The sequence below is a fragment of the Seriola lalandi genome, unplaced genomic scaffold (assembly GCF_002814215.2).
Source record: "Seriola lalandi dorsalis isolate HSWRI2012SDOR001 ecotype SW California unplaced genomic scaffold, Sedor1 jcf7180002054941, whole genome shotgun sequence".
Taxonomy (NCBI): domain Eukaryota; kingdom Metazoa; phylum Chordata; class Actinopteri; order Carangiformes; family Carangidae; genus Seriola; species Seriola lalandi.
Genome location: NW_019525492.1, coordinates 59,412 through 81,464, shown reverse-complemented (window position 1 = coordinate 81,464; position 22,053 = coordinate 59,412). Strand labels below are relative to the sequence as shown.

General features: G+C 44.1%; 2 protein-coding genes across 3 annotated transcripts; one reads left to right on the top strand and one right to left on the bottom strand.

The window, feature by feature from the left end:
- Positions 1-1,352: 1,352 nt before the first annotated feature.
- polr3glb (RNA polymerase III subunit GL b) lies at positions 1,353-5,941 on the bottom strand. 2 transcript variants are annotated; one of them, XM_023393660.2, is made up of 8 exons: positions 5,773-5,941; positions 5,101-5,289; positions 4,344-4,473; positions 3,873-3,941; positions 3,224-3,280; positions 2,362-2,456; positions 2,137-2,256; positions 1,353-2,003 (listed from the first exon to the last, which is right to left on the bottom strand). In XM_023393660.2, the coding sequence occupies exons 2-8, from the start codon at positions 5,212-5,214 to the stop codon at positions 1,917-1,919; spliced, it is 672 nt and encodes a 223-aa protein (XP_023249428.1). In that variant the 5' UTR covers positions 5,215-5,289; positions 5,773-5,941; the 3' UTR covers positions 1,353-1,916. The 2 variants fall into 2 exon arrangements, with proteins under 2 accessions (XP_023249428.1, XP_023249423.1); XM_023393655.2 differs by having other exon boundaries at positions 5,787-5,941.
- A 1,034-nt stretch (positions 5,942-6,975) lies between these two features.
- LOC111644724 (immunoglobulin superfamily DCC subclass member 3) lies at positions 6,976-22,047 on the top strand. Its single transcript, XM_023393686.2, has 14 exons — positions 6,976-7,355; positions 12,539-12,844; positions 12,957-13,101; positions 13,399-13,529; positions 13,618-13,755; positions 13,871-14,029; positions 17,826-17,991; positions 18,172-18,422; positions 19,350-19,514; positions 19,799-19,987; positions 20,323-20,430; positions 20,513-20,636; positions 20,852-20,951; positions 21,333-22,047. The coding sequence occupies exons 1-14, from the start codon at positions 7,286-7,288 to the stop codon at positions 21,411-21,413; spliced, it is 2,133 nt and encodes a 710-aa protein (XP_023249454.2). The 5' UTR covers positions 6,976-7,285; the 3' UTR covers positions 21,414-22,047.
- Positions 22,048-22,053: the final 6 nt, after the last annotated feature.

The window sequence follows — 22,053 nt, the reverse complement described above, 5'->3', positions numbered from 1 at the left end:
ACTGCAGCGGCCAGTACCAGGTGTTCAACAACAAAAACATGGAGGACAGGGATCAGGTCAAAGAGCTGTTTGTCAAAATAGATTCAGTCTCTCAGGGAGGACGCTTGTTTTATAAGACAAGACCTTGGTTATTGAATCTAATGATCAGAGCCAGAAGGATGATTTATCACAGTCACTGGTGGTCATTTAACACCATCTGTAACTTATTCAGATGGTTACTGAGACACATGATGTAATGTACATCAATGTACAGAGGTCAATATTTTTTCTCTTCTGTTGAAGTCAGATCATGTCAACCTGAACAGACCCCCCACCATTTTTAATTCACCACTCTTACAAATGTGATCAGTTCATTATATCACATTAATATATATAAAGGCTGGGGACATATTGAAGGGCTATTGCTCTAACCTGAAAAATAGGCAAACTGCCAAATGTAAGGGCCTAACAGCCATCACCATGTACCTGAATGATGTAAAGTATGCTCATTTAACCAACCACAAATCAGTTTTAAATGTATCAATTGTTTTAAACTTGAAGAGATTAATAAAAATCTAAATATTGCACACAGCCAGTCAAGTTCTTCTAACCTAGAGTTCAGATGATGGAGCTGTCTCTGAAAGAAACTTCCTACTATAATTCTGTCCATAATGTACCTTTAGAATAACACTGTGCACAGTATCTTCCTCTTCAGTAACCACTGTTCCTGTCATGGCCGCTCTACAGTAACTCACTCTGTATCACCAGCCTCATGTACCTGTGTGATGTGTCTCCTGATGCTCAGCATCTTTCACTGTCTCTTAGCTTTTTGAAGACAACTGGACTCGCTTGAGGTTCTTTAAGAAGTTTCACCTCTCATCCGAAAGGTTTCTTCAGTCCAGATGTCTTCGTAAAGTTCTAAGAGATACGTGATTACAGAGTAAGTAAACTTATTATTGAACAATACAAGGCAGGCTTAAATGAATGGAATGAGTAGACTGACTACTGAATGAGTGAATCAGTATCACAGTCAGTTGAAAAATGTAATCATGTGCTTGTTGGCAGCTTTGAATTGAACTGAATCAACCAATCCTTTAAGCTATTGCGTTGTTTTATATTTCCAGACACCATCCAGTGTCTGTGACGGTTCGATGGAACATCCTGGTTTTCATGTGTGAGACAGAGTCTCTACAGGTTGATGGGGTTGGGAAACATCATGTACTGTAGGTATTTAGAGGAGAGTTGTATCTCTGACTTTAATCATGTTGTGTGAAAGTTTCTATTGACAACAACAATAAATGAAAACATCATCATGAACATTTCTAAACTCTTATAAACCAGATGATTCACATTCAAGAGTAAATTCACCAAAGTCATGTTTTAACATTTAATAGAAATGATTCTCTACAACATATGAAAACATCTTCCACAAATGCAGCATCTTAAGAGATTATTTTATCGATTGCTTGATTGATCAGCTGCTGTGTTTAATTACCAGTCTGTTTATTGTCTCCTGGATCTGAATGTGGTTTTCTTCTGTGGGTTAAACTCTCACAGCTGCGCCACCTGCAGGCCACTTCAGTCCTCTACAGTCTGGATCAGTTCATACATCAGGTCTTTATAAACCTGTTTAACTCCTCGTGTAGCTGCCGTTTATTTGTCCAACAGCCAAACAGAATAAGTTCAGAACAATAAAACTCTGGTACAAAAGGTTAAAAACTCATCAGCAGAGCACAGGTACATCAGTGCAGGTTCAACGCCACCACAGGAAACAGACTCCACCTTCACTATAAAAGTCTTTAAAACCAAATGTCAAACAGCTGCTGGACGGTTCGTCTGCAGGGACCGTGGACACAGACCACCTGGTCTCACCTGCAGTAAACAGTTATTAAACACTGCATAATAAAAAAGAGAGGGAGTGTGTGTGTGTGTGTGTCTCAGTAAATAGCCTCGTCCATGTTGTCGTCACTGTCTCCTCCGAACTCCTCTCCGTTATCGAAGTACGACATGATGTAGTCCGTCTCCTGCAGACGAGGAGCGGGGACAGAAAACACTAAGTCCAACAGGCTGAAGATCAATAACTAACAATAATCTTGAGAGAATCTTAATTATTTCACATTGATCAATTAAACACTAATATTGTTTTTTTTTTCTCACCTCCTCAAACTCTTCCTCATCGTACTCCTCCTCTCCCTCAGCCTCCTCTTCCTCCTGTTTCTTCTTCTCTTCTCCCTCCTCTTCATCTGAACTCTGCTGCTCCTCCTTTTTCTCCAGAGTCTGACGCAGTTAAGGTGGAAATGATTGTTAAGGTGGAACAGCAGCTGAAACTTTGACCCAGTTAATTATGTATAATATGATTTAATATAATTCATGCTTCTTCACCTCCAGATTGAGCAGAACTTCCTCTTTCTCTTTGACTTGTTTCTTCTTCAGACCAGGCTGAACTCTGTCAGAGCGACTGACCGCCACCGAGACGCCTGAGGAGACAGAGACAGTCAGTCATCATTCATCCATTCATCAGTCATTCATCCATCAGGAGAACATCTGTCTACCTGACCATCAAAACAGCTGTGACAGAGAAAATCAAAACCAGAGTCAGACATGAACAGTTCGTCTCCGTTTTCCCAGCATGCAGCTGTACACCAACATGAGACGTTAATATGTGGTTGAATGGAGTTTGTGACGTCAGGTGACCAAAAGGACAAGGACTAACGCCCATGTCACTTGGACGACAGCTGACTGACGTTTTGTTGGTTTTAACTCGATCAGGAACCGAAACCAGCGTCTTCGAAACGTTTCACGACATGTTGACAAATAAAATATTGACATTCTAATCGTGAGCAAAACCCGACGTCTGATAAACGACACTGTGTTAACTCGCTAATGGACTTTTATTTCCAACCAAAATGTGATGTCTTTCTGGTGCTGGGTTGACACGTGTTGGTGAACGATGGAACAGGTCCAGGACCTTAGTCTTCTGTGTCTGATGACTTCGGACATGTTGGATTTCTATCAATATATTCATCAATATATTGGAAAAACAGAACAGCTGAGAAGAAACGATTTAACATAAATCTTTATTTTTATCCAGATTATGAAAACAACAATTTAAACATGTAGTACTGCAGCACTGACCCAGAGTGTATTTAGAGTACTGCTTGTGTTTATAATACTGCATGTATTTAGAGTACTATGTGTGTTTACAGTACTGTATGTGTGTGTTTACAGTACTGTGTGTACTGACCGTCTCTGCGAGGTTTCCTGACGTGGACTCGGAGCTCTCTGGGGAATCTCTTCCAGTCTGAAACCACAACAGAACATCAGAGAGCAGTTCATGGTAAACACACTACTACTGATACACACTATAGATACACACTACTACTAATGATACACACTGTAGGTACACACTACTATTAATGATACACACTGTAGGTACACACTACTACTAATGATACACACTGATACAAATGAAGCAGAAAAAGTAAAAACTGATTAAAACCAGCGAAGAAAAAGTTACAAAGAGTCAAAGACTAAAAAGAACAATTCATACATGTTTGTTATATATGAAATGCATTAATATTAAACAGTAGAAGAACATCTTTTATTTTGTAGCAACAGATCAGACTATGACAGACTGCAGCTGAGTTTCTCTTCCAGATGTTTTTCTTCCAGATGTTCCTGCAGCTGGAACCAGTATTTTCTAAATCGTCCTGATGCTGCAGCTGCTTCTCCTCCGTCTGAACTGACCCTCAGCTCCTGATCGTCATGACGACACTTAGTGTGATTCTCTTCCGGGAGGACAGAGTCATGATGGAGTCGTCCGGCACTGACTGTCCCTGTTAAAGGACCAATCAATCGATAACAGGTGTGTATTGATCAGATTGATGTCTCACCTGGAGTCCAGTCCAGCAGACCGTCTGTCTGCTCGTTGCTGTGATACTTATCAGAGTACCTCTCCACATCTGGACAGGAAACACAGACAAGACCTTCAGCACAATAAAACTAATGTTCAGGAGATTATTGCTGATGTTTATTGATCAGCTGATCCAGGACCTGCTGTCAGCTGATTGTTGTTTACATTTCATACATCATGTTTATTTATGCCTAAGTGAAAGGCAAAGTATTGATTATCGATGTGATGTGTTGTTCTGTGTGTGTGAGCCTGTGAGTTTGTCTTTCTGTCTTTGTGAGGACCAGTTCTAGTTTAAACCAGCGTCATGAGAAGTCCAGTGTGAGGGTTCAGATCTGGTTTTAAGGTTCAGATTAGAATCAGGTTTAGGTTCGGGAACTAGAGAAAACATTATTCCAGCTGAAGGTCCTCACAAGTACAGAAAGCAGAGGGTGTGTGTGCTGTGACCTCTGACCTCTGTGTGCAGCAACTGGTTGGATGAAGCAGGGCAGACTCTTCATGGCTCCTCTGAACTCCTGTTTGAGAGCTAACAGATACTCCGCCTCCTCCCCAACTGCCAGGGGGAGGGGCTTCTGCTCCATCACCTGGAAAACAACACACACACAGTCAACTAGAAGTCCCAGAATGCACTGCTGTCAGAAACATCCAATCATCTAATGACATGTAACACTGCTGGATCCATCATTATTTAAAGCCCTGTTCTTTATGCTGTATCACATTCAGTCAGACTGTCCCATTAACAGCAGCTGATCAGCTGTGATCAGCTGTGATCAGCTGTCTGCAGTGTATCATGATGTTCAGACGACTCTCACTGGATCACAATGATACTGAAGAAACCTTAAAATCAGGAGGATTCTCTATGAAGTTCTACAGCCTCTGTTTCTCTGGAGCTTTACTGTGGAGGGACATCAGAGATGATGACATCATCAGGAAGAGAGGTCACTGAACCAGATCAATATGTGGTTCAGGTCTGACTAATTCAGGACTCTGAGGAGAGTTACAGGTCGCTCTGTGTTTACATGAGACCAACACATTAAATTTCCAGAACAGTTCTGTGAGGAGGTTCAGGTCTGAAGGGGGTCCGGACTCTGAGGGGTCTGGACTCTGAGGGTCTGGACTCTGAGGGGTCTGGACTCTGAGGGGTCTGGACTCTGAGGGGTCTGGACTCTGAGGGGTCTGGACTCTAAGGGTCTGGACTCTGAGGGTCTTACAGGGAAGGCAGGTGTCGGCTGCTGCATGGATGGAGGTAAACTGTCTCCTCTGCTGATGCCGACAGCATCCACACTGAAACTCATCGTCCTCCGACCTCGACCACGACCCGCCATCACTGCTGCTCCTCAGACCAGACCAGATCGGACCGGGACAGACTGGATCAGACCGGTTGGAGGTGAGTCTGGATCCTGACAGAACCAAAACAATAGAATAGAACTTTATTGTCCAACAGAGGTGAACATGATCTTCAGCACAAGAACGTGAAACCTCAGCAGTGCTCGCGCACACACACACACACACACACACACACACACACACACACACACACACAGTGGTTTCCTGTTTAACTTTAATCTTCATGAATCTGAAAAACTTGAAACAAACTCCTGCTCAGACATCACACCTCAGTTATTGATCTCCAGTTTATTGTTTATTGATTTCACCTTTTGTTACAATCAGAATCAGCTTTAAAATAAATAAACAATCCAATATATTCTATTCTATATTCCATATTATGTTAAACTGACTCGGAACAAACTGGTGCAGAGAATCTGGGGTCACGGTACGTAACCAGCGTTACAGCTACTGACGCTGCTCACAGCTGTTAGCATCGTTAGCTGTATTAGCACCGTTAGCTGCTGTGTTAGCAGCAGTGCAGTTAGCATGTTTACCGGCCGTGTGTCACCTTCAGTCTGTGTTTTCCTGCTGATAAACGTGGTTCATCTCCTCATCAGACGGACACTGAGTTCTCTGCTCAGCGGAGCATCCTGCAGACAATACAACATCTTTGTTTACATCCACCTCCGCGCCATCTTCTTCTTCCTCTTCCTTTTCTTCTTCTTCTTCCTCCTCTTCTTCTTCGTCTTCTTTTTCTGTAATGATTAGTTTCTACCCGCCACCGCCACCTGCTGTTCAGACAGGCTGTTACACACTGTTCTTCACTGTTGACCGTCAACATGACGCAGAGCTGAGAACATTGATCAGTCCGTTGATCAATGAGTGTATTGATAGGAAATCAGTGGGTGAAAACTTTGATAGCTGATGAAGTCAAGTTAATAAAAAAACAAACATTTCTTAAGATTTGTTGATTTTATTTTAATATTTTATTTTATTATACTGACGTCATTGTGATGTGTCAGTTTTAACTGTGACGACATTTCTCACTATTTTCTGAATTTACAAACCAGATAATCAATCAGTTAATCAATAAAATAATTGAACAATTGATTCATGTTGAAATATTCTCTGGAGTTCTTCCACCACACGTCATGTAAAACATTCATCATTTTACATTTTCAGACCTTCCTCCTTCTTCCATCCTTCATCCCTTCATTTCCTCATTTTCTTTCTTTCTTTCTTTCTTCGGTTCTTGTCCACATCATCCCTCCATCCTTTCATCCTTCTTTCATTTCCTTCACTCTTCCTCTCTACTTTTATTTCTTCTCTCCATCCTTCTCTCTTTCTTTTCCTCATCCATCTTTTCATCCTTTGCTTAATTTCTTCTCTCTTTCCTACTCCTGTCATTTCCTTGTCCTTTCATTATATTTTCACATTTCAGCTTTCCTTCCTTCCTTCCTTCCTTCCTTCCTTCCTTTCTTCCTTCCTTCCTTCCTTCATTCCTTCCTTCCTTCCTCTCTTCTCTGTCCTTCCTTTCTCCCTTCTTTCTTTCTTTCTTTCCTTCCTTCCTTCCTTCCTTCCTTCCTTCCTTCATTCCTTCCTTCCTTCCTCTCTTCTCTGTCCTTCCTTTCTCCCTTCTTTCTTTCTTTCTTTCCTTCCTTCCTTCCTTCCTTCCTCTCATTGTGGTCCTCAGCTCCACATTGACCTCAGCAGTGACCTCCTCCCTCCCCCCTTCCTCACTTCACCTCAGGGTCCCCCTCAGTCCCTGTGGGTCCTCAGGCCCCGCCCCTCCTCCTCAGGCCCCACCCCTGCCATCCATCAGTGTGGGGTCAGTTTGAATCAGGTCTTCAGGAGGCTCAGCAGGATCTCTGAGCTCTGATGTGTCTCTGCCTTCGTCCTCACAGAGTTCATATCTAACAGGGTTTAAATCAAGAAGAAGAGAAAAGAGAAGAAAAGAAGAGAAGAAAAAAGAGAAGAAGAGGATCAGTTATTTTTATTTTGACGTTTCCTGTATGAGCTGCTGGACCTTTGTGTTTCTGATGATCTGGATTTAAACTGAAGTGAAACATGAAGATGACGAGGAGCTGGACGACCATGACGATGACGATGATGATGCTGCTGCTGCTGTGCTGCTCAGGTCTGATATATTTATTATTGTTATGATTTTATTATGAAGGAGCAGGTTCAGGTCGCACCTGAGAGGTGACATCATAATTCACAGCTGAACTCAGGTCAGATTCAAATAATGTCAGTAACACAGAGTCTGTTTTCAGTCGGTGTAGAATTCAGATGTTTTAATGTTTGTTAAAGATGAAGAGGTTGATCAGCTGCTTGTTATTGATCTGCTTTAATCTTCTACATGTGTCTGAGTTTAGTTTCATTTAGTTTATTGATTTAGTTCAGTTGGAAGAAAACATAAAATATTTAATGATTGAAACAGATTCATTTTCTTTATTCAGCTTTTCAATATTTAAGACTGACATAATAATAATAATAATAATAATAATTAATAATGTTGATAATGAAATAAAAGTAGTTTTAATTGTAAAATGTGTCTGAAGAAGCAGACACAGAAAGTCACACACACTCCATATTCATCAGCCTCATTTTCATACAGCAGACAGACTGTGTGTGTGTGTGTGTGTGTGTGTGTGTCTGTGTGTGTGTGTGTCTGTGTGTCTGTGTGTCTGTGTGTGTGCTCTGCTCTTGAACTTGATGAAAACCCTCTTCATTTGTTTGTTTGTTTGTCCTCAAGTCTGTTTGAGGCTTCAGACTGAGGTCAGAAGAAGCCACTACAGCATCAGTGCTGTTGCTATGGTTACCTGCAGGTTAATACACCTGGTTTCTCTGAAGAGCAGAGAGCAGGATCCTGATGCAGGATCAGAGTCTTTCAGGTTCATTTTCTGCTCATTTCTGTGTGTCATCATGACTGAAAGTCACAGCCAAAGCATTCTGGGAGCTGAAATCACTCATCAGTGTAGAGCAAATGATTATTTTGATTATTGATCATTTATAATTATTAGTTTGGTTTATGAACAGAGTCAGAGTCAGAGCCTGTTACATGAACTGATTCATCGTTTCAGAAACCCTTTAAACTTATAAGACTGCACCTGAAGTGAACATGACAGATTCTGATGGTTAATTAGCTGGATCCAATTAAACAATTAAAGCAGCTGTGTGTGTGTGTGTGTGTGTGTGTGTGTGTGTGTGTGTTTTCTGATGAAGGATTTACTGCTGTTTGTCGTCTGTGGGGGGTGGGGGGGTGGCTCTGTGTTCGGGTGGGGGGTCGGTGCTGCCATGGGACCACGTTCACGGTCAGTGTTGGGCGTGCGACAATACGCCACAGAGAGAGAGGGAGGGCTGCTGAACCTGAACTGAGACTCTCATGACCTTTAGGGGCCGAGGGGGGATTTTAGGGATTTGGAGGGCAGGTCGGGGTGAGGAGGGGGGGTGAGGAGGGGGGTGGACTGTCTGCTCCAGTGTTTTAAATCAACCCATCCCCCTTTTATATATAATGAGGACCCAGATGGGAGGCGTGTGGTTTAATCCTGAACCTGCAGTCTGAAGCGGTTCTCACAGCAAACAGTGATTCATCGTCAGCTGATCAGACGGACTCTGAGACATGAACTCTGTCCTCGAGTCTTTGTGTTCTTGTGTCCTTGAGTCCTTGTGTCCTTGTGTCCTTGAGTCCTTGTGTCCTCAGGTCTCTACAGACTCAAACAGTCCCAACAGTTTCCTAGAAACAGTTAAAATCATCAGCATCTGAATCAGATTCAGTGAGTTCACACAGACACACAGAGGCGTCCTGTACACCTGCACAAGGCTGCTAGCCCGGGTTCGGGTCCAGGTGTACCTGCAGGTACGGGTTTTCAGCCTGTTTCTACATAAGAACAGTCAGAGAGCTGTAACCAGCTGCAGGCCGCCCTGTCAGACCAACTTCCTCCAGCAGAACCAGGATTGGGTCCCAGTTAGACCAGTGTGAGCAGATTCAGTGAATTCAGGAAAATGGACTGAGACGTTTCCTGCTGAGAAAATCTTTTTGAGTCCAGTCAGGACAATTACAGACTGGATCCGACCAGGTTCAGTTCAGTTCAGGTTCCTTAATGTTGATCAGGCTGATTCTGGCTGAATGTCGGCACACTCGGCTGAGGTCTGGCACCAGAGAATAAACTGTGTCTTGGCTCTGACAGAGAGTTTTACCTCCACCAGGGAGGTCGTGTTTTCACACATCTGTCTGTTGTCTGTCTGTTTGTTTGTTTGTTTGTTTGTTTGTTTGTTTGTTTGTTTGTTTGTTTGTTTGTTTGTTTGTTTGTTTGTTTGTTTGTTTGTTTGTCAGCAGGATCCCACAAAAAGTCCTGAACCGATTTGCACCGAACCTATATCCAAATATATCATCTACTATGATATATTTGGATATAGATATTTTTTCCCTGAAGTCTGGTGCATGTTGTGACACTTGGCTGGTGGAGCTCTGGGTTCTGCAGTTGTTGGTTCAGTTTTGGACTGAGAAGCAGTTGCGGCCCAGTGTCAGCCCCCGGAGTCAGACTGTAGTCAGATGGTTCTGGTCTCGGGTTCATCCCAAGTCACTGAACATGTTGGTTTTGGCTTCCTGGGAAGTTTTTTGTAAAACCAGTTCTGTATCAGGGGAATGACGTGATCCAGATCTGGTCCTGATGTCTCGGATATTTCGTCCTGTAAAAATAATCTGAGTTTGTGTGACTGTGGCTCAGTGTCAGAGCCGGAGACCGAGGCTCCATGTGACCGGGCTTTGGTCCACGTCTGGGTCAGTTCAGACTTCGGTGGTTTCGGACTGAATCAGACCAGCTTGGTTGGCTTGGATGGTTCTGGAGGTGAAGGTCTGTGACGATTCATCTGCAGATGAATCAGGTTTATTTCTTTCTCTCGATGCTCGTAGAGGAAGTCTCAGTCCTCCGGTCTCGGAATCTGGATCAGAGCTGAAAACCAGCTTCAAAATAAGTTTGTGTTTTGAGCTGAGTGAGAACTGGTTCAAGAACTTTATGGTTCAGAGTCCTTTGTTCCTACAGAAGTGAACTTGGACTTGAACTTGGACTTGGACTTGGACTTGGACTTGAACTGAGCTGAACAGATAAAGGGACAGATGAGCAGCTTCATCACAACAGAACAAAACATCAGAGTGAAACCGGAGCAGCTGCAGAGTGAGGGGTCTGGTGTTTGGTGGTTTTGGTGTTTTTAGGGATTTGGGGGGGGGGTCTGTTGTGTCTGGATTCAGACTTTTGTTGTCATTATTGTTGTCATTCATACTAAAGAAGGTTGAGGGTCTGGGGGAGGTTTTTGGGGGATCTGGGGGTTCAGACGTCACGGGGAGTCCTGCTGCCGTCCGTCGTCTGATTTTCTCCTCCCACAGCATCCTCTGAAAGACCAGCTGGGACCAGAACAAGATGGAGGGCAGGGGTGGGGGGTGGGAGTCGGCTGTGACATCGTCGTCTGAATGATGTGATCCGGGGATGAGGGGGTGAGAGGGTGGGGGAGCCTGGGAAAGTCACCTCGACCAAGTTCAAGTTGAAAAGAGGAGGACGATGCGTTCACTGACCAGAGAGACGTCTCAGTGTCTCAGTGTGTTAACGTCCTAAAGCTTTTATTTTGACAGGATGTTGAATCTGCACTAAACCTTAAACATTGTTTCATGGTCTCTCACAAAATCCTGATCGTGTGTGTGAGTGTGTGTGTGAGTGTGTGTGTGTGTGTGTGTGTGTGTGTGGTTGCCGTTGGAGATGTGTTTTCTAGCCTCTTGTCTCATACCTGAGGAGGATGAGAGACCTGGGCTGAGGTGGAGAAGTGTAAATAACCTCCTCTCTGACTCTCGATGATGATGTGAAGGAGAATTCATCAGGACTCAGGAAAAGAATCTGACTGAACTTGCACAAGGATTTTTTAAACTAACTTTATTTCTAACACATGGAGGATAAATCCTCCTTTAACCACAGAAACAAACAGGACTGAAATGTTGAAATAAGAAAACATGAAGGAAAATACAAACAGAGAAAGTTGTGAAATAATAAATAATTTCACAAATGTACATTTCTGTACATTTGTGAAATGGAGAAAGTTCATGTTTATGTCGTTACACACAGGGAGATTTAGTGAAACATCATTAATATATAGACTATAGTATTTATTGATGGCGATGATATTAAGTCTAAATCCATCAGCTTGTTCTTCATGATGACTCCTGACTGATTTAAAGAGAATAGATCTATATTTATGGATCTGAGTTTCTACATTTATGTGGCTCTGCTGTGGTTTTAAATGCTGCTGCAGCAAGGAATTGTGGGACGGCATGTCTCCTTTCCTTCGGTAAAGGAAGCTCCAGTGTTTCCTAAAGGAGATGAGAGAGGAAGCAGTGAAGCTCCTTTCCTCATGAAGCTGCTCAGAGACTAAATCATTTCTCAGTCTGAAGCTTCAGGAGAGAAACACATTTCGACTCTTCTGATCTCCAAAGTTTATTATTATATTTTATTAATCATGTTTTCATGAATGATCCCGTCAGCTCCACCACAGACTCTCAGAGGTCAGAGGTCACCTGAACCTGACCCCCCCCCCCTTCCCCGTCTGTTTGCAGACTCATTCAGTCTGAGTGTGGGGGGGTGGGGCTCTTTAACAGAGCTGTCAGTCAGCTGCTTCTTTGCTGCTTTCCCATGATGCTTTGCTGTCCCTCCTCTTTGTGGTATGTCCTGAGGCTCAGTCAGACTGGGAGACCAGTTCAGCTCCCAGTTCACGATCCAGTACCAGTCCTCAGGGATCGTGTTCTTATGTTCTGAAGAAATCTCGTATCTCCAGTGATAAAAGACAATACATCATTGATCAGATCTGATCTGTTGTTTTTTTATTTCTAATCAACAGTGAAGTGATAATGTGTGTTATTGATTATCACCATCATCATCAACATCATCATCATCACCGCCATCATCATCATCACCATCATCATCATCATCACCTCCATCCTCTCAGTGAGTATTTCCTGTTTCTTCATCTCAGACACATTTTCACATTTCAACATATGATGATGATTAAAAACAACAACAACAACAACAACAACAACAACAACAACAACGACAATAACACAGAGGAAGAAAGGCAGCAAAGGAACCGGGTCCAATAATAAAGCCAGAAATAAGGAACCATAGCTGACTTAGCTCAGGTTCTGGTCCAGGTTCTGGTCCAGCTCCTTTAAATGTTTGATCTGATATTTAATCAATAATCTAAAGTCGATCAGGCGTTTGGACTTCCTGAACCTCCACATCTCAAACTGCTCCTCCCTCACCTGTCTCCTCCTCTCAGGTGTGGGCGGAGCCTCAGAGCTGGCCTTCCTCAAAGAGCCCAGTGACGTCATTGCGGTGAGGGACCGCCCCCTGATGCTGGACTGTCAGGTAGAGGGGGAGGGGCCCATTTCCATCACCTGGAGGCAGAACGGCGTTCCCGTGGCGACCGGTGTCAAGGCGACGGTGCTTGGTAACGGCACGCTGCTCATCAGAAACTTCTCCAAGAGACGAGAAAGCAACGAGACGGACGCAGGAGAATATGACTGCGCCGCCCAGAACCGCTACGGCATGTTGATCAGCCGCAAGGCCCGAGTCCAGCTCGCCTGTGAGTGTCAACATCCTGCAGCGGCTAAACAAACAAACATAAACAAACAAACATAAAAATAGAGCATCATGTATTGACCAGTCTCTCCCCCTCTCCTCCCTCTCCCCCCTAGCCCTTCCTAAGTTCCTGTCTCACCCAGAGTCTGTTGCTGTGGATGAAGGGGGCGTGGCCAGACTCACCTGTCAGGTAAATGGAATCCCAGAGGCCAACATCACCTGGCAGAGAGACCGACAGCACCTGAGCACAGAGGACCCCAGGTATGTCACTGTCAGGTGTAAGAAGTCAATGTTTACATAGTGACTCAAGGACAACTTACTACACTTTTCTCCTCTGGAGTTTTAACCACAACTCATGGTCTTCATCAGAGGATGGAGATGGGTCTGTTGACATCACGTGACCTAAATATGGAACTTCAGTCACATGTTAACAGGCACTCGCATACTTAATAAGGTTGTGTTGATGAGGACCATGAGAAATGGTTGAAAGCTCTGGAATAGCCAGTAAACAGACCCTGACTATAATGTGAATTTAACGTGTATCTCTGTGTCGTTCAGGTACACTCTGCTTCCTAACGGCGTCCTGCAGATCACCGGCGTTCGGCGAACAGACGGCGGTTTGTTCCGCTGCGTCGCCTCAAATATCGCTAACACTCGATACAGCCACGAGGCCCAGCTGTCCGTCACCGGTAAGACCAAACCTGGGGCAAAGAGACCCGCAGAGCTTCAGGTCTCTGTCTCAGTGTTGTTGATGTTCTCTGGTTTCTGTGGGTCCAGTTGCAGGATCCAGGATCTACCAGGAGCCCGCCATCCTGTCCGGTCCTCAGAACCTCACCATCAACATCCACCAGACCGCCATCTTGGAGTGCATCGCCACAGGAAATCCTCGCCCCATCGTGTCCTGGAGTCGCCTCGGTAATGACTCCACCATAAACCTCCATCACCTGTACCGCTCACCTGTACCGCTCACCTGTACCGCTCACCTGTACCGCTCACCTGTACTGATCACCTGTCTGTCTCTGTCCCTCAGACGGACGGTCCATCGGGGTCGAAGGGATCCAGGTTCTGGGAACAGGGAACCTGATGATCTCTGATGCGACTCTGCAGCATTCAGGAGTTTATGTGTGTTCAGCAAACAGACCAGGAAGCAGGTCCAGGAGGACGGCACTGGGACGACTCGTAGTACAAGGTGACCACACTCATACACAACAACAACAACAACACAACAACAAAAACAACAACACAACAACAAAAACAACAACACAACAACAACAAAAACAACAACAAAAACAACATCACAGGACGTGTCTCAGGTCTGTGACCTCACTGTGTGAACAGTCAGCGTTCTGTTTTCAGACTGTTTGCTGAACTTGAACTCGGGTGTCGTCTGTCAGTGTGTGTGTGTGTGTGTGTGTGTGTGTGTGTGTGTATGTGTGTGTGTGTGTGTCTCTGCTCATGAATGTCAAGTTCAGCTCAGTTGCTGCTGCTGTCTGACTCTTCACCCCGACCTCTGACCTGTGGCCTCTGACCCTCTCTGTAAATCAGATGTGTGTGTGGTTGTTGGGGGATGGGTGGGGGGGGGTGTTCAGCTTCTGTCAGGACAAAGAAACAAAGAAAACTGGACACAGCCACAATGAAAACACAACAACAACAACAACAACAACGTCAGGGTTGAGTCGCCTCCGACTGTGGCTCTGATACTTTTTCTTTTATATTATTTTCTTGGGAAACAAGAACCTTTAGAACCTTTACATACATTTAGGGACATTTATAAACCTTTAGAGACGTTTATAAACATTAAGGAACCTTTATAAACATTTAGGGGGAACATACAGATATTTAGGAACATTTTAGAACCTTTGATCACATTTACAAACACTGAAGAACCTTTAGAACCTTCAGAAGCAAGAACAAAGCTTTAGACAACATTTACCTTCAGACGGATCAGCAGCACCTCTCACCTCTGACCTCTGACCTCCATCACAGGAGGCAGGAGGGAGCGATGCATACAGAGATGAAGAGGTGGAGGAGGAGGTCAGGATGTGTTCAGGTTTAATCTCAGACCTGCAGACTCAGACCCCTCCCCCCTCTTCTCCCCCCTCTCCTCCTCCTCGTTTCCTCACCTCCACCTTCATCATCAGTTCACCTTCATCTGTTTCTCTTTGTTCACTTTTCTTCCATCATTCCTTCCTTCTGTTTGCTTTCTATCTCCTCCTCTGTTTCTTCCTCACACTTCTTCATCTACTCCTCCTCCTCCTCCTCCTCCTCCTCCTCCATCATCCATCATCCACCTCTCACTTTCTCACAACTCACACACAGACTAAAATCACAGAAAAAGAAGAATAAATTTTAGTTTCGATCAGTGAAACATGAAGACCTTCCTCCTCCTCCTCCTCCTCCTCCTCAAGTTCAGGCTATTCTTTCTTCTGAGGGACCAGGACCAGGACCAGGACCAGGACTGACCCAACTCCTCCCCCTCAGATCATTTGGTTCAGACTGGATGTTTTCATTGATTAATTATCAGAATGCTATCAGTTCATTTTCTGATTCATTGATTCATCGGCTCCTATTTTCAGTAACAAACACAGGGTGCGTTTGTTTCGTCTGCTGCTCGGCCCAGCTGCAGCTCAGTGTGTTAGGGAGGGGTCAGAGGTTAGGGGTCACACAGGCTCATTGTATGTGTGTGTGTGTGTGTGTGTGTGTGTGTGTGTGTGTTTCCCAGACTCAGAGCTTCATTAGAATATGGATTAGCATGTGAAGAGTCCCACTTCACAATGAGGACTTTATTCAGACTAAGACTCCGTCTGTCACACAGACACGAGTCACTGATGATATTAGCAACAGTGAAACTGACGGTGAATGACGTGTGAAGTCGTTTAAATGTTTCAGTTCAACAGAATAAAGTCACAGATAGTTTTAATTAGTCCGTGATTTTCATCTAAACAGTTTCATTCAAATATCAAATCTTAAATTTTATTAGAAACTTTATTCTTCACATGTTGAATCTCTGGAGCCGTCAGCTTTCATCGTCGTCATCTTCCTCCTCACTGAGTGAAACTGCTTCACACATGAACAACTGACGAATCTGAATGTGTGTGTGTGTGTGTGTGTGTGTGTGTGTGTGTGTGTGTGTGTGTGTGTTTTGCTCTTGAACTTGATGTGTTGAAGTAGCTGAAGCTACAGAGTGTGTGAAAGGTGAAAGGTCGTCTCTCTTCACAAATCAACTTTATTTCTCTATTAATGAACCCCCCCACCCTTCTTGAATTGATAAATGGCTCCTATTCACCCCCTCCCTCACTCTCTCTCCCCCCTCTGACCTCTGACCCCCCCTCTCTTTAACATTTAGAGGGGTAAGGGCGGGGCTTCAGGGGGTTATTTGAGGTGACGGAGACCACATATGTATATGTGGTCTCTGTCACCGTGGAGACGGACTGGGTGGAGGCGAGACAGCACCTGTCTGTCTGACGGAGGACAGAGGGAGAGTCAGAGGTCAAAGTGGAGTTTAGGCACAAAGATGAGTTCAAGTTCATGTTCACACGTTTGAGTTTTCATGAGTAGATGAATTCAAATAAATGTTCAGATAAACATGTAAACAAAGATGTGATATGAACATATATATATATATATGAAACTTAATATACAACATAGATTTATAAATATATATGAACATGTAAACATAGATATATATATATATATATAACCTTATCAATATTATATCAATGGAAAAATTTGTTTTCAGTTTAATTGTGTTTCATTTTCATTGTGATATCTTTGGAAGAGATTGACTACAAAGGTTTTGAGAAGATATACACTTTATCTGTCAAGAATAAATCACATTGTCACAATCATCGAAAAAGGTAAAAAATATTTTATTCCAACTTTATGAGCAACAGTGTATATATGAAACTTAATATATATAACATATAACCATATAAATACATAAACATGTAAACATAGATGTGATATGAACATGTAACTCTTTAAATATATATAAATATGAATAGTAAACATGTAACATACATGTGCAGCTGAGATAATAAATGTCTGCTGATCAATGCAGGATGAGATTCTTAAAGTCAACAGTGTCACTGTGAAGGAAAATTTAAATGGAGTTTGTTTGAACGAGGTGTTTAATATCATCCGTAGAACTATGTAAATATCAGAGGCCAAAGTTTTTACTGCTGCTGGAAGATTAAATTTCAAAAACATCAGATATTTTCTATTGACAGTGAAACAGTGAGATCAGCTGTTAGTTTGTCTTCTGTCATTAAAGTTATAATGAGATTCTAATCAGATTCAGTTGAGTCACAGTGAGTGTGAGTGTGTGTGTGTGTGTGTGCGTGTGTGTGTGTGTGAGAACCTCTGCTGCTCTCTGCTGCTCTCTGCTGGTCTACTGACAGTACTACAGTTGTTACAGCTGCTTCTATCATTGGTGGAAAGTAACATGTGATGGAGTACTGAGGTGTCGCTGTGAGGCAGTTACTTACTTATGTGTGAGAAAAGATACAGAACTACAAACTAAAAAATATGAAGTAATGTTATATAAAGTATTTGAATTTAGCTCCACCTCACTGTTGATCAAAAATAATGACTAAATAATATAAAACTAATCTGTCAGAGGCCATTCTGCCGATGACACTTTGATCCTTAGATCCTTCTTCACAAATAAGAAGCTGAAAACAGAAAAGAAAACAATGTTTAATCAATAATCAAAACTGTTCCTGGTTCATTTTGTATCAATTGATCGAATTCAGCTCTGATTCTCAAGAACGACATGGAACTAATATGGAGGAGCAGGTTTCTGAGCTGTAGAGCCTCACAGAGGTCAGAGGTCAAACTGAGGGAATAACGAGTGAAAACAGTCAGAACAAAAGAACAAACTGATTCTTAATGAAACCGTGTGTTTCATAATTCCGGGTCACGTTTCCTCATGATGACACACCGCTGTATATATCAATACTCTGTTCTCGTCTGTCTTTGTGCAGCTCCTCCAGAGTTCGTGCAGTGGCCTCAGTCTGTCTCCAGACCAGCAGGGGGCAGCGCTGTCTTCAGCTGCACTGCGTCCGGCGTCCCTGAACCTCACCTCATCTGGCTGAAGAACGGCAAACTGCTGACGCCCAGCGGCAACGTCAAACTCACCAACGGAAACACGTAAGAACTTAAAGGAAGTGAGGATTTCTGAACCTGGTTCTTTTGATTGTTTCTTCAACCACTGAAAGTCACATGGTCGAGCAGCAACTCCTGTGTTCTGCAGAGTGAAATGAACAGCTGTTTCTTCTTAAACCAAAAGGATCTTATACTTACTAAATGTCTCTTTGTCTCCCCCTGCAGAACGCTCGCCATCACCCGGATCACGCCCGAGGACGAGGCCATCTATCAGTGCATTGCCGAAAACAGCGCCGGCACAAACCAGGCCAGCGCTCGTCTCGCCATCAGCCAGGGGCCCGAGCTGCCCGAGGCCCCCGTCGGCCTCCAGGCCACGCCCCTCAGCTCCAGCAGCCTGCAGCTGACCTGGGAACAGCCCACAGAGCACGTCAGCCAGCAGATCATTGGATATGTGCTGCACATACGACGACTGGGGGGTGAGAGACTGAGATTACACTGAATGAGATTAAACGAGATCAGATTAGAGGAGAAGAGTCAAAGAGATTGCACTGAACAAAAATGAGAAGAAGTGGGACGAGATGAGACTAGATTAGATAAAACCAAATGAGACAAAATGAGATTATCAGAGATGGTGTAACATTACTGAAGCTAAAACGAGATTAAATGAATCCGAGAGATAAGATTAGATTAGATTAGATTAGATTAATTTAGATTAGATTAGATTAGAATAGATTAGATTAGATTAGATTAGACTGGACAAAGTGAGTTTATCAAAGACAAGGTCAGATGAGATTAAAGATGAAACGAGGCAAGATTAGTGATGACAAGACAACTCAAGATGAGACGAGATATTAGACAAAAGACAGATTAGCAGGATGAGAGAGATTACACAAAATAAAATGTGGAGTGAGATGAGGTTTAAACCAGATTAGACCAGAGGTGATGAGATTAGATAAACCAAAACAAACAAATGGGATTAGACAAAAGAAGATATGAGATTATCTGAGATGAGACAGAATTAAAGAAATTAGATTAGATGAGACAAGATTGAACAAGATAATATGAAATGAGATGAGATCAGATTAATTAGATGAGACAAGGTGATATTAGATTATTACATTAACATTGGGTGAGACACAAAACACTCTTTTGAGACATGACAAAATCAGATTAGATGAGATGAGACGGGGTGAGACGGTGACAAGAAACTAGATTCTGAATGAGATGAGATGAGATTAAATCAGACAAATGAGATTTACACCAATCACAGAGTGACTGATGCTTGTTTGTGATTGGCTGGAGAGAAAAGTTGGTTCTTTGCGCAGCAGGTCACTGCACTGATCAATAAAATACAACCAAGACTGTGACCTTTAACCTTTAACCTGTGACCTGCGTGTCCTCAGAGCCGGACAGTGCAGAGCTGCAGGAGGCCGTCAGTAAAACGACCTTCAGACACGAGTTCAACAACCTGGAAGCAGCCACCACCTACTCCATCTACCTGAAAGCCTACTCTGCTCTGGGAGGCAGCCAGCAGTCCGACACCATCACCGCCACCACGCTGGGAGGAGGTACGGCGTCCGGTCACGGACCAGACGTTTAAAGATACCTGTAAAAGACGTCCGTCCAAGTTTAAAATTCACTGGACAATACAAAGTGAAAAGTCATATTCTTCAGGTTTTAGAAAAGACGTCCAAACACATCTGGTCACATATAAAAGACTTCAAAATAAAAGTTTAGTGAAGGAAAAGAAGGATGTTTAAATTTGGTTGAAAATAGAAGATGTTGGGATGAATTCTTCGGGCCAGTGAAACACACCGACAGTAACCAGTCTGTCTCTGTCTCCGTCCCACAGTTCCCAGTTCTCCCAGCTTCTTCACTAAAGTCCTGAACCAGACGGCCATGCAGGTTTACTGGGAGCTGCCCAGTAAGCCGGGGAAGCTGGAGGGCTTCAGACTGGAGTACCGCGGGGTTTCCAGTCCAGATGTCCAGGGGCAGGAGACCTTCCCAGGACACATCAACACCCACACCATCTCCCACCTGGGTCAGTGCAGTTAAAGGGACAGTACAACATTTAAATGGGAACATCGCCCCTGCTGTCAATCTTTGTGCTAAGCTAGGCTAATCTTTGTGCTAAGCTAGGCTAACACTTTCCCTCTGCTTCCAGTCTTTGTGCTAAGCTAACCCTCCTACCTGTAATGATATGTAAAGAACAGATACTAAACACAGTAGTGTAATAGTTCATTATAAACCAGTTATTACATGTTTGTGTATTGATTATAGATTATCTGATTTTGAAATCTGAAACTGAAGTTATCCTGTAAAATATTTCAGAATAAGAGCGTGGTGTTTCAGTGTGAGTCTGTTTCCTTCCTGCAGAACCAGCTGCAGTCTACGAGATCCAGCTGGTGGCGTTCAACGGGAACGGAGACAGTCCGTCCAATCGCCGCCTGGTGTCTCTGGCAGAGGGAGGAAACACTGCAGCAGGTAGGACCTCTCACCTCTGACCTCTGACCCCTCCACTGAAACCAGTGGAACCAGTCTGACTTGTTGTCTCTGTGTCCCTCAGCTGGTCCGAGCTGTAACTGTGACCAGTCTGACGGTTCAATGTCCACTCTGCTGGTCGGTGTTCACAGCGGCCTCGCCTGCATCCTCTGCTGTTTGCTCTTCATCCTGCTGGGATACAGACGCAGGTAAGACCTGCATCTTCATCATCATCATCATCATAGTCGTGGTCGTCGTCATCATCGTCGTCATCATCGTCGTCATCGTCGTCATCGTCATCATCATCATCGTCATCATTATCATCGTCATCATCATAGTCGTAGTCGTAGTCATCATCGTCGTCATCGTCATCATCATCATCATCATTATCATAATCATAATCCTCACTTTGCTCTGTGTTCAGTTTGTTCTGCAGGAAAGCAGCGAGCTGGGAGGCTCCGCCCACCCTCAATAGTGTCAGAGGTCCCAAAGGTCACACATCTGAGAACATTGAGCTCAGCCAGGTAACACTCTCACACACACACACACACACACACACACACACACACACACACACACACACACACTGCGGTGACACAGCTGATTCTAACACGTCTCTTGATTATGACCCGTCACCTGCTTCCATTCACCCTGGTTTCCATGGCGACCTACATTATTCCTGCTGCTGCTGAACCTGTTGTACTGTCGACTGTCATCGTCTCTTTAGTCTTCACCTCTGTTGTCACTGAGGTGCACTGTTACCATGGATACAGGTGTTGTTTACCTGTTGTATAGCAGACTGTACCAGCTGTTACAGCAGCTCCTGTTCTGTCATCGTTCAGCTTCAGACCAACACAGTCATTATTATTGTTGTTTAACAGTTCACCTGTCTGCTCCGCCCACAGAGATGTGACTCCACCCCTCCTCCAGTGATGGTCATGGTTGAACCCGCTCCACCCATCAGACCCGGCACAGGCACTGGATAAAACACCATAACTGCTACTACCCCCACCTCCCTCCTCCTCCTCCTCCTCCTCCTCCTCTGAACTCCAGCCTGGCGCCTCCTCCTCTCCTCCTGACAGCCTTACAGCCACTTCAGCCTTTATGAATGAGTGAGATTAGATGATTGAGATGAAGATGATGATGATGAATCTGATACCACAGGGACCAGTCCAGACTGAAACCAAAGCTGCATCCTGATTGGATCTTAAAGACAAACCACCGGTCACATGCCTGCGGCTGGTGTCCGTGTGGTATCAGGTTCTGGTGTCGCCGCCATGGCGTCCCGGACGGTCGCTGTTAAAACCAAAACCTTTTTCTTCAGTTTGGGTCATTTTGAGTTTGTCACCGTCGGTGCCGAGTTTCTTGAGACGATGAGGCCTTCTGCCGGTCTGACCAGAACCGGGTCCTCAGAGGATCACTGTGGTTTATTTGACCCCCGCCTCCCCGAGCAGGTATCTGACCTGGGGGGTCGGTCCTCTGAGGCCCAGAGCCAAATGTTTGTCTGGTCGGCCGGCGTCTGCTCTGCTTTAGCCTTTTAGTGTTTGTTTGTCTCACAGAGTTCACCTCAGGTCAGGATGTAGAGGAGGCCCACAGTCAGCTGGTTGTTCTCCTCCCTCCCTCCCT